Below are 12,498 nucleotides of genomic sequence, written 5' to 3'. Positions count from 1 at the left end.
ATGTTTCGCGACCCCATGGACTGCAAAACTCCAGGCTTCCCTGTCTATCACAAACTCCCGGAATTTGCTCAAACTCATGTCCATCAAGTCGGTGATAGCATCCAAACAATTCATCCTGTGTCAACCCCTTCTCCTCTGCATACATCAATAAAATAGCTTATGAGCTTTGCCTAAGATCCTGATTCCTGGGGAACCCAAGCTAAGACAATATGGTTGGAATGGTCCCTGAATGTAGACCCTCAAGGTGGAATTACTGGTAGGTTAAGATCCACTGCACTGTCTCTCCCTGCCTCCAGGCTAATGGCCCCTCATTGCTGTCAGGCTAGTAACTCCAGGACAGAATGAGCATTAAGTATATTCCTACAACAGGAGGAGATAACTTACACAACAAAACGTTGCAGAAGCTGGTTAATATTTTCTGCTAAGAACCATGGAAATAGGTATTGGAGTGGATTTTCAGGGTGTTGGATTGGGGGTTTGGAGGGCAGCATATGTCAGGGTAGTTCAGTCACCCAGTCACGTCTGACTCATTGCAACCCCATGGACTGTAGCACACCAGGCTTCCCTGTCCATCACCAACTCCCAGAGTTTACTCAAAACTCATGTCCACCAGTCAGTGATGCCTTCCAACCATCTCCTCCTCTATTGTCCCCTTCTCCTCCCGCCTTCAATCTTTCCCAGCATCAGGGTCTTTTCCAATGAGTCAGTTCTTCATATCAGGTGGCCAAAGTACTGGAGTTTCAGCTTCAGCATCAGTCCTTCCAATGAATATTCAGGACTGATTTCCTTTAGGATGGACTGGTTTCATCTCCTTGCAGTCCAAGAGACTCTCAAGAGTCTTCTCCAATGCCACAGTTCAAAAGCATCAATTCTTCACCACTCAGCTTTCTTTATGGTCCAACTCTCACATCCATACATGACTACTGGAGAAATCATAGCCTTGACTAGACGGACCTATGTTAACAAAGTAATGTCTCTGCTTTTTAATATGCTGTCTAGTTTGGCCTAGATTTTCTTCTAAGGAGCAAGTGTCTTTTAATTTCATGGCTGCAGTCACCATCTGCAGTGATTTTGGAGCCCCCAAAAATAAAGTCTGTCACTATTTCCATTGTTTCCCCATCTATCTGCCATGAAGTGATGGGACCATATGCCATGATCTTAGCTTTTTGAATGTTGAATTTTAGGCCAGCTTTTTCACTCTCCTTTTTCACTTTCATCAAGAGGCTCTTTAGTTCTTCCTCACTTTCTGCCATAAGGGTGGTGTCATCTGCTTATCTGAGGTTATTGAGATTTCTCCCGGCAACCTTGATTCCAGCTTGTGCTTCCTTCAGCCTGGCATTTCACAGGATGTACTCTGCATAGAAGTTAAATAAGCAGGGTGACAATACACAGCTTTGACAGACTCCTTTACCAATTTGGAACCAGTCTGTTGTTCCATGTCCAGTTCTAACTGTTACTTCTTGAGCTGCATACAGATTTCTCAGGAAGCAGGTAAGGTGGTCTGGTATTCCCATTTCTTGAAGAATTTTCCAGAGTTTGTTTTGATCCACACAGTCAAAGGCTTTGGCATAATCAATAAAGCAGATGTTTTCCTGGTATTGTCTTGCTTTTATGATGCTCCAACAGATGTTGGCAATTTGATCTCTGGTTCCTCTGCCTTTTCTAAATCCAGCTTGAACATCTGGAAGTTCATGGTTCATGTATTGTTGAAGCCTGGCTTGGAGAATTTTGAGCATTACATTGATAGTATGTGAAATGAGTGCAATTGTGCAGTAGTTTGAGCATTCTTTGGCATTGCCTTTCTTTGGGATTGGAATGAAAACTGAACTTTTCCAGTCCTTTGGCCACTGCTGAGTTTTCCAAATTTGCTAGCATATTGAGTGCAGCACTTTCATAGCATCATCTTTTAGGATTTGAAACAACTCAGCTGGAATTCCCTCACCTCCACTAGCTTTGTTCATAGTGATGCTTCCTAAGGCCCACTTGACTTTGCATTCCAGGATGTCTGCCTCTAGGTGAGTGATCACACCATCATGGTTATCTGGGTCATGAAGATCTTTTTTGTATAGTTCTTCTGTGTATTCTTGCCACCTCTTCTTAATATCTTCTGCTTCTGTTAGCTCCACACCATCAAGGCAGGAGGAAACAAACTAGTGTTACATTTTTTCCCCCTCTCTATATAAATTTAAAAAGAGGTTTCTCTTAAAATTCTGTGTTGCCATAAGGACACCTGGTTCCACCTGAACTTTTCTCAAACCTTGAGCCAACCAATGCGTTTTTCTTATGGAAATGTTTGTCTTAAGCTATGTTAATGTGCTATGTATTTACCCCAGAGTCTTTTTCAAGACAGTTCTGCCTAAAGGCTCAGGCTCAGAACCAACTTGACAAACCAGTATGTTATACTCATACATTGTTCTCCTAATCTATGTTAATGAAACTATATATTTGTATGGGAATCTGCCTCTCTTTAAGATTCAGGTCAATCATTTTATGGCCAGGGATGACTAACCTGGTGCCAAGGTTATCTCAAAATGCATATTCTGGGTGAGGGGCTTGGTGCCATTTTCTGAGTTTTGAGACATTTTCTTTCTTTAATGAGCAGACTGCTAGGAGCTATGTAACATTCAGCTAAAGACAAGCAGGGGGACACTCTTTCTGCCCTCTTCTGATGTCTATGTCAGAAGCTTTCTCTATCCCTTTTATACTTTCATAAAACTTTATTACATGAAAGCTCTGAGTGATCAAGCCTCCTCACTGGCCCTGGATTGAATTCCTCTCCTCCAGAAGCCAAGAATCCTGGCATCTTTCGTGGTTCAGCAACAACCTTTCACATCTTTGCATGAAACGGTCCCTTGGTATTTCTAATTTTCTTGAAGAGATCTCTAGTCCTTCCCATTCTATTGTTTTCCTCTATTTCTTTGCATTGATCACTGAGAAAGGCTTTCTTATCTTTCCTTTTTATTCTTTGGAACTCTGCATTCAAATGGGTATATCTTTCCTTTTCTCCTTTGCCTTTAGCTTCTCTTTTCTCAGCTATTAGTAAGGCCTCCTCTGACAACCATTTTGTCTTTTTGGATTTCTTTCTCTTGGGGATGGTCTTGATCCCTTCTTCCTGTACAAAGTCATGAACCTCTGTCCATAGTTCTTAAGGCACTCTATCAGATCTAATCCCGTGAATCTATTTGTCACTTTCAGCATATACTTGTAAGGGATTTGATTTAGGTCATACCTGAATGGTCTAGTGATTTTCCCTACTTTCTTTAATTTAAGTCTCAATTTTGCAATAAGGATTTCATGATCTGAGCCACAGTCAGTTCCTGGTCTTGTTTTGGCTGACTGTACAGAGCTTCTCCATCTTTGGCTGCAAAGAATATAATCAACCTGATTTTGGTATTGACCATCTGGTTATGTCCATGTGTAGAGTCTTCTCTTGTGCTGTTGAAAGAGGGTATTTGCTATGACCAGTGTGTTTTCTTGGCAAAACTCTGTTAGCCTTTGCCTTGCTTCATTTTGTACTCCAAGGGCAAATTTGCCTGTTATTCCAGGTATCTCTTGACTTCCTACTTCTGCATTACAGTCCCCTGTGATAAAAAGGACATCTTTTTTGGGTGTTAGTTCTAGAAGGTTTTGTAGGTCTTATTGACAAGGCACTCCCAGGATTCAACATTCTAGCAGATACCATTATTAACAGTCTCTGGAGATGTCATTGTGAAGAACTGTCATCATGATGGCCTGTAGTTAATGAGATGGAGATTCCAGAATCTCTGCAGCATAGTAATTTTTTGAATTTATTTTTTAATTGGAAGAAAACTGCTTTATAATATATTCATTGTGGCATAGTATTGAAGAAGGGGTCTAAAGGCTCAGAGAGGTGGAAAAGCTAGGTAGATTTACTGTGGAAGACCTAAGAGTGTTCCACCTAACTTTTCTCAGGCAAAGTCCAGGAAACTCTCATTTCATATAGATAACAGGGAAAAAACCAGGAGAAAGCAGAGGCATTTTTGAGACATTTAAGGTGGCCATTCTCATTTCATAAAGGACAGTGACACGGCATGTGGCCATTAAACCGTGGTCTGAATGAGCACCACCTGGATAGAATTTCAGAATGTAAGAAGTAAGAAAGCAGTAATTAACCATCATAGGCAAGAATGTCATAATTACTCTGTTGGACAGCAAGACTAGAGTGACAGTCAGGGAACCCCGACCCAGAGGCATCTGTGCTGGTTGCTAAGAGATCCTAGTGTTATTAGAGAGGTGAAATAGATGCAGAATCACTAGGATAGTACTCAACTCTGTAACAACAACATAAAGTTTGTTAACTTATGAGCAGGATGATGTCAATTGTCACAATGGAGATTTGGTCCCTCATCCAGTTTCCAGATCTGGTTTTTGGATCCAGTGACCACTGGCCCAAGACTGAAGGGGAAACTCAGTCCCCTGAGGAGGGATCTGCAGCGCCATCACAGGAGCATATAGGAAACAATTCCCAAACCTTCTCTGTGGGAAAGCAACTGTGTTGGAGAAAGGAGAATATCTGGATTTTTTTTGAGGAATGTGAGATAAGAAGCCACATTGATATGAGAAATTTTAGAATATCTCTGGTTGGTAACAGCTTATGAAGGTAGCAGAGGGAGGTCTCACCACGACTACTGCACTTGGTGTCCAATGAGTACTTCCCTACCCTGTGGTAACTATCTCAGTCCCTGGATGTACAGCTGGGAGAGAAATATTCAGCACCTGGTAAAACCCTTACACTGGCCTATAAAGAAAGGGCTACGATGGTAGTATAAGGAGAGGACCCATCCCTAAACTGAAACTCCCCGTTCCCCAGGTAGATAACACTGATATCTTTAATTTATAAATAAGGGAACTTGCCTGGTGGTCCGGTGGCAAAGACTGAGCTCCCAGTGCAGGGGGGGCAGGTTCAATCCCTGGTCAGGGAACTAGATCCCGCATGCTGCAACTAAAGATTTCACATGCTGCAACTAAGACCCGACACAGCCAAATAAATAAACACCTAAATACAAAATTTTTTATAAATAAATTGGGTCTAAGAGAAGTTAGATTAACTTGGCTAAGTGTTTACAGTTAGTAATGGATAGAACCAAGAATCAAATGCAGTTGAATCTGGCTCCAGAGTCTGATTTATCTATTAATAGTGTTTAACTACTGCCTACTTGCCTGTGTCCATGGACAGAGGAGCCTGGCAGGCTGCAGTCCACAGGGTTGCAAAGACTCAGATATGACTGAGGGATTAAGCATGCATGGACACACTTGCCTGCATTTGTATATTCTATAACTGCAATAAATATAACAGGGTAAACGAGCACCATCTCAAACTTCTTGAGAATATCTGGTTACTCCTCTTAATTGTTCCCACGTATACATTTTTCTCACATATTTATTTACAAGAATCCATTAAAATTTGTATTTAAAGACCTTGGTTTGCACCCACTGAACCAATTATTTTCAGTAATGTCAGTAGTACCTATCACATAAAGAAGTTTTACAGCTGAGAATAATGATGTTCATGACAGCCTTACTCTGAAGAGATATTTTTCAGTCTTAATTAATAAGGGCAAAAAAATCTTAGTCAAGTGAGAAAAGAAAATCATTAATTTTGTAGGTGACCACTAGTAACATCAGAATGTAGTAATCTTGTCTATTTACAGAAAACCCCATGACTTGTTATTTAAAAACAGTTAAGTTATATGCATACTGCATATTTAAATTAAAATGAATTTAGAGTTAAATGCATATTTGAAAGAAGGTTAAGTGAAAGAAGTAAAATATAAAAGAAGAAGAAGGAAGTGAATACTAAAGTGAGGGTGGGGAAGCCTTTTTTCAAATAAAGGAAAAGAAAGAAATTGTAAAAGAAAATATTGGGAGGTTCACATACATAAAAGTTTCTAACTTCTTTTGTGATAAAAACCACCACAAAGAATATTACAAAGTGAAGTGAAAAGTCTGAAGAAAATACAACAAAGTCTTAATATCCGAAGCACCGAAGAACTTGTCACCTGTGGTTTGTTGTTCACTTGAGCGCTAGAGAAGGAAAGCATCTTCCAGAACTAGGCCCCCAAGGTCATACATCTGACTGGTCATAGAGCTGAGTATAGAATCCAGATTCAACTAAAAAAAAGAAAAGTCTTAATATCTTTAATATATAAGGAATTCTTATAAATAATGCATGTCTTCTAGTTAGCCAAAATGTCCTGAACAATTATGAGCTAGGTCAATTTTCATTTCAATCCCCAAAAAGGGCAATGCTGAAGAATGTTCAAACTACCTTACAGTTACACTCATTTTTCACCTTAGTAAGGCTATGCTCAGAATCCTTCAAGTTAGGCTTCAGCAGTACGTGAATGCAGAATTTACAAGCGGGGTTTAGAAAAGGCAGAGGAACCAGACATCAAATTGGCAACATTTGTTGGATGGTAGAGAAAGCAAGGGAATTCCAGAAAAGTACCTACTTCTGCCTCATTGACTATGCAAAAGCCTATGACTATGTGTATCACAACAAATTGTGGGAAACTCTTAAACAGCTGGGGCTACCAGACCACCTTACTTAAGACACCTGTATGCAGGACAAGAAGGAACAGTTAGAACCAGACATGGAACAACCAGCTGGTTCAAACTTGGGAAAGAAGTACAACAGGCTTTATATACATTTCACATGTATATCATGTGAAATGCTGGGCTGGAAGAATTACAAGCTGGAATCAAGATTGCTGGACATCTAAGGTCTATGGTTCTGGGGAGAAGTCTGGCCTGGAGTTCTAATTACGAGACTTGTCAACATACAGTATTTACTGCCAAGATCCTAAATGAGATCATTAAGAAAGTGAGAACAGACAGAAAACAGAAGACATTTAAGAACTAACCTGGAGTCAATCTAACAAGGAAGATTTGAGTCAGGAGGAACAGTCAGCAAAGGAGACTTGGTGCCAATAAAGAAGGAGGGAAATCGGGCTTAGGCTCCAGAAGTGAAGAATCAAAGGTGTCGAGTGTTGTTGCTATTAAGTCAGTTGAGAACTGATGATGAATTGTATCTGGTGATCTTATTTACTTAGTCTGTTAATTATTCCTCAATCTCTCAGCTCACTCCCACAGAACATACACAGACTCACTGCTTACACCCACCTCCTTCTCTCAGCCAGCATTTCCACTTCTTTGCCTCTTCTAATGGAAACTGAAAATCATGCAAGCTTTCACTACCTGTTCCTTGGTTCCATGCAAGAAAGGACCCGCACACTCGCAATCTAAAGCAGAAACTTCCTTATACAAGGAGGGGAAGTAGAAGCAGAGTGAAGGCTATGAATTTTGATAACTATATATTAAAAAACTTTGTGTGTCTGTTGACTGAAAATAAAACCATTCAAATGTACTAGCTATCAAAGAAATACAGGTTAAAAATAAATTGGCCACCATTTTTTTTGCAAATCAAATTGGCATTTAACAAAACATAGCCCGTATGGGCAAGACTCAGCAGACATTCTCATATACCACTGGTGGAAGTGTTAATTGGTGAAACTTCTCTACAGGGCAATTTGGCAACATATAAGAATAATTTTTTTAAAGTTCATTCTTCACATCTTTTGGTCCAGTGATTCTTCTTTTAGCTATTTATTGTAAGGTAATAATCAGAATGCACAAGATTTCTATAATAGGATATTCACTTCATTGCTGCTTCCTATAGAATTTAGGGTGTAGAAGTCTATAAAATTCTATATGCTTGTAGAATATAGGAACAATACCTTAGTGGTATTTCCTAATAGAAGGAATAGAATTAAAATGGTAGTGGTAGTGGTTTAGTCGCTAAGTCATGTTCATCTCTTTTGCGATGCCATGGACTGTAGCTTGCAAGTCTCCTCTGTCCATTGGATTTCCCAGGCGAAAATACTGGAATGGGTAGCCATTTCCTTTTCCAGGGGAGCTTCCTGACCCAGGGATCAAACTCAGGTCTCCTGCATTGCAAGTGGATTCTTCACCAACTGAGCCACTAGGAAGCCCACAGGGTTAAAGGAGTAATTAAATAATTTAATATCCAACATTGGAGCTTAAGTCAATAAATTATGAGATAGCCACAAAAGAAATAACCTGTAGCAATAGAATATCTAAAAGAGATGAGAATATGTCAATAAGGCACTGATCAAGGTTTTTAAAGTGCTATACAATGTATTTATGGTATTATTCTAATTTTATAAAGCAAAAGAAAAGTGAGAATGATATCAACTAAAATCTTAGTGGTAATTATTTCCATACATGCTTGAGATTATAGGAGTTTCTATTATTCAGAAATATTTTAGGGGGGCCTACCATGTAACAGAATTCCAGCTCTTGCAGTGCTTATGTTCTATGCAGAGGGATACAGACAATAAACAATAATAAATAAATGAACGATGTATCTTTTAGGAAGTGGTAAGCACTGTGGGGGGAAACAATGAGCAGGCAAGGTGTGATTGGGAGTGGTATGGCTGCCACTTTAAATGCAGTGGTCAGGGCAGGTCCTATTGAGAAGGTGCATTTAACAAAGACATGTGGTGAAGGAATTAGCCATGTGACTTCAGAGGGAAAAGTATCCCAGAGGAGGGTCAGCACATGCAAGGCCATAAGAAGGGGGTGAGTTGGGTATGCCTAAGGATGAGAAGGGAAGCCTGGGTGGCTGGAGTGCAGTGGACACAATAGTCGGAAATGAGAAACCAGATTAGGTAGGACCTACTGGAAGGGTGTGAGGATGTTGGGATAGATAGGTGAAGAGCTGCTGCAATAACTGAGATGAGAGATGGCACGGTTGGGATCAAGAGGAATCAGTGCACATAGAGGGACTGGTCAGAGTCTCCCTTGGACAACATGGTACGGAGTTGTTGGCACACCCACAGGGGAGACTCCTTGGTTAAATTTACAGTCAGCCCTCTGCATCCGTGGTTTCATAGCTGCAGATTCATATGTAAAACTGCAGAATGTATTTATTGAAAACAATCCACATATAAGTGGACACACACAGTTCAAACATGACTTCTTCAAAGGTCAAATGTTTTTAAAAGTAAAACCAACATAATTTACTGATGGTTTAGGTATAGAGGACAAAGAAATAAGGCCTTCAAGATTTTGGATCTGAATTATTAGGAAGATAAAGTTGTCAGCAATTGAGGTGGGGAGACTGTGGGTAGAGCAGGTGTGGGTGCGAGTGGGCAAGGTCAGGAGTTACATTTCGCATATGGTGAGATATCCAAGAGGCACTTGCTGTGGAAAAGTATGGAATTCACAGGACAAGTCTGAGTTGGGGAGATACACTGAAAAACCATGAGCACAGAGATGGTATTTGAACTGTAGGAATCATCAAGGGAATTCTGTGGACAGAGAAGATGTCTACAGGCTGCATGCTGGGGCAATTCCATCAATAAGAGGTTGAGGAGACAAGTAATGACCTGAGAAAAGCTGGTTGAGAAAGGGACCACAGAAGCAGAAGAAAAAAATCAAAAGAATATGGGGCAAGGGTGCTCTGCTGATGACCTAGAGGGCTGGGATGCAGTGGTGGGAGGGAGGCTCTAGAGGGAGGGTATATATGTATTTTTAGGGCTGATTCCTGGTAAAGCAGAGACCAAGACAACATTGTAAAGCAATTATCCTCCAATTAAAAAGAAATTAAAAAAGAATGTGGGGCAAATATGTGTTTCAAATGCTGGTAGTTACATAAGTTGAGAAGTGATAAATGACCACAGGATTTAGCAATGTGGAGGTCAGGGCACTGGCCACCTTGGAAAAAATGCTTTAGGTAGAACGTTTGGAGAGAAATCAAAGAGGAGGCCGAGGGATGTGACTAGAGACCATGAAGTACAGACAGCTCTTCTGAGGAACTTCACTGCAATAAGTTAAGTGGTGGCTGAATGGGGAAGTGAGGTATAAAAAAAATTTTTTTTCTGATGGAATGAATAGCAGCATGTTTGCAGGTTTGATGGGGAGACAGCCATGATTGTTAATATTGTCCAGGTATTCATAAGTAAGATGGCAGCAGATGGTATGGTTGGGAGGTCACATAAGAAATACCTGGACAATTAACCTCCCCTATAAGTCTGGCATACTCTGTCACCTGAAACTCCTATCTCTCCAACTTTTGTATTTAAAATAGAAATATTTAGGGTCTACATGACCTTAATATGGCATAATTGCTACCCCCTAGGCACACACATACTCATACACCAAGAGGCCATTCATCCCCATTGGAAAGTCTGGCTTGTAGTTTCATAATTACAGATTAAGCAGACTCCATAGTAAGAAAGCCAATTTTGCAAGAAAAAACTAGGGAGAAAGAAAAATCGTAACTCTCTGATCTCACTCCTCACAGAACTCTATATAACCCAGGAAACCAAAGCATCTCCTATTTGCTTCTCCTGCACCAGAAGATGGCATTACCAAGAAAAAGTCCTGGAAATCAACTTTGGATATCTCTGCTGGACAGCTCTGCATACTTCAGCCAGAATGCAAAGGTTCTATTTTAGCATGCATCCTAATCCACGTGTCTACACCTGCGCCCCTTCTTACACACCCAACATTCACACTCAGATGGTGTCTATTCTGTTTCTCCTTCCCATGGGTCCAACACCATCATTCTCCTCTTCTCCTTCTAAAAACCAATCTCATGAAAGAAAGGCAAAAGGAGGACTTCCGTGTGGTCCAGTGGTTGGGAATCTGCCTGCCGATGCAGGGGACATGGGTTTGATCCCTGGTCCAGGAATCATGCCACAGAGCAACTAAACCCTTGCATCAGAACTCCTGAGCCCCCACTAGAGACCATCCGCTGCAATAAGAGAAAGTGCGCACACAGCGACAAAGACCCAGTGCAGCCAAAAATAAATAAGTAAAAAAGAAAGGCAGAAGGAATGGTGACTCAACATGGTCAAACTATCAGGGGTTTTATGTTAGCTTTCATTTTACAAATGAAGAAATCAAGTCTGGAGGGTGACATGAACTGCCCCAAAGTCACCAGCTAAAATTAGTAGGGAAGCTCCAGATCTTTTTGATCAACTCCTTTACATCAAGGTATATAGGTTGATCTGTTCTCTGACAAATGCATGTTCTTGCAGAAACCATAGTTTTGGGCCAAAGGAATAGATGAAGAAGTGGAAAGAGGAAATGGTAGGCAGGGGAGGATGCTATTAACTTTAGCATTAGGGCAGTATTTTGAATGGTAGCTCCCTTATTTGTCTATTTCAGGGGCTTCTCTGGTGGCTCAGATGGTAAAAAAAAAAAAATCTGCCTACAATGAGGGTGACCCAGATTCAATCCCTGTGTTAGCAAGATTCCCTGGAGAAGGTAATGGCTACCTACCCCTGCATTCTTGCCTGGAGAAGTCAAAGGACAGAGAAGCCTGGTGGGCTACAGTCCTTGGGGTCTCAAAGAGTCAGACACAACTAAGCAACTAACACTTTCACTTCTATTTCAGTAATTCTCAACAAGGGGTGATTTTGCCTTCCAAGGGGATGTTCGGCAATGTCTGGAAATATTTTTGGTTGGCACACTAGTGGGAAGCGTGCCTTTGGCACCCAGTAATACATGCCAAGAAAGCTGCCAAACCTCCTACAGTGCCCAGGTCAGTCCCTGCCTCCAATTTTTGACCCACTGTGTCAACAGGTTAGGAATGTTGGTTTACTCTGAAAAGGAGGAGAAGAGAGAAAAGAACATTATCAAAAGTTGACTCTGGAGCGGTGTTCCATGTATAGCTGCTCATCAGAAAAGGGGGCCAAGTGGATGTCACTGAATGTTGGGAACATCATTCCTATTGAGTAAAAGACAAGAGGCTCAAAGTTGACACCTACTGCCTTCTGATTGAAGGCGCTCACTTGCCATTCAACTGGTTCCATTCTTTCATTCCATCTCAGTTACCATGCAACAGGCTAATGCGTAAAGCTGCCTCAAAGCAGTGATAATAAAACTAGGCAGCGAAAAAAAAAAACCAAAAAACTAGGCAGCAGACTGGAGGCGATATAAGAGACTATCATCAGTTCAGTTCAGTTCAGTCGCTCAGTCGTGTCCGACCCTTTGCGACCCCGTGAATCGCAGCACGCCAGGCCTCCCTGTCCATCACCAACTCCCGGAGTTCACCCAAACCCACATCCATCGAGCCGGTGATGCCATCCAGCCATCTCATCTTCTGTTGTCCCCTTTTCCTCCTGCCCCCAATCCCTCCCAGCATAGCAAGTCACAAAGCTATGCTGTAATGAAAGCTTAGAGTCTTAGGTGAGGCCTTTAAGCTGGCTGACTGGCCTTCTCAGCTATTGGCTTTTTCCTTTCTCTATGTCTGGTGCTTAGAAATCTGGGCATTTCCATCATTCATTTATTTATTTACTCTTTTCATTTGCATTTATTTAAGCACAGTTCTCAAAACTTTTGCATGAAACTGGCCTCCTTTGGTAAGCAAGCTGCTGCTGCTGCTGCTAAGTTGCTTCAGTCGTGTCCGACTCTGTGCGACCCCATAGACGGAAGCCCACCAGGCTC

General features: G+C 41.2%; 1 protein-coding gene across 1 annotated transcript in view; it reads right to left on the bottom strand.

Moving 5' to 3' along the window:
* The window catches only part of LOC102176958 (histone-arginine methyltransferase CARM1-like), a 262,751-nt gene that overhangs the window by 27,466 nt on the left and 222,787 nt on the right, over window positions 1–12,498 (bottom strand). The window contains 1 exon segment of the mRNA XM_018052765.1: window positions 11,689–11,779. Within this exon segment, the coding sequence (XP_017908254.1) occupies window positions 11,689–11,779 (91 nt within the window).

Source organism: Capra hircus, chromosome 8 (genome assembly GCF_001704415.2).
Source record: "Capra hircus breed San Clemente chromosome 8, ASM170441v1, whole genome shotgun sequence".
NCBI lineage: Eukaryota > Metazoa > Chordata > Mammalia > Artiodactyla > Bovidae > Capra > Capra hircus.
This window is presented reverse-complemented; position numbering and strand designations above follow the sequence as displayed.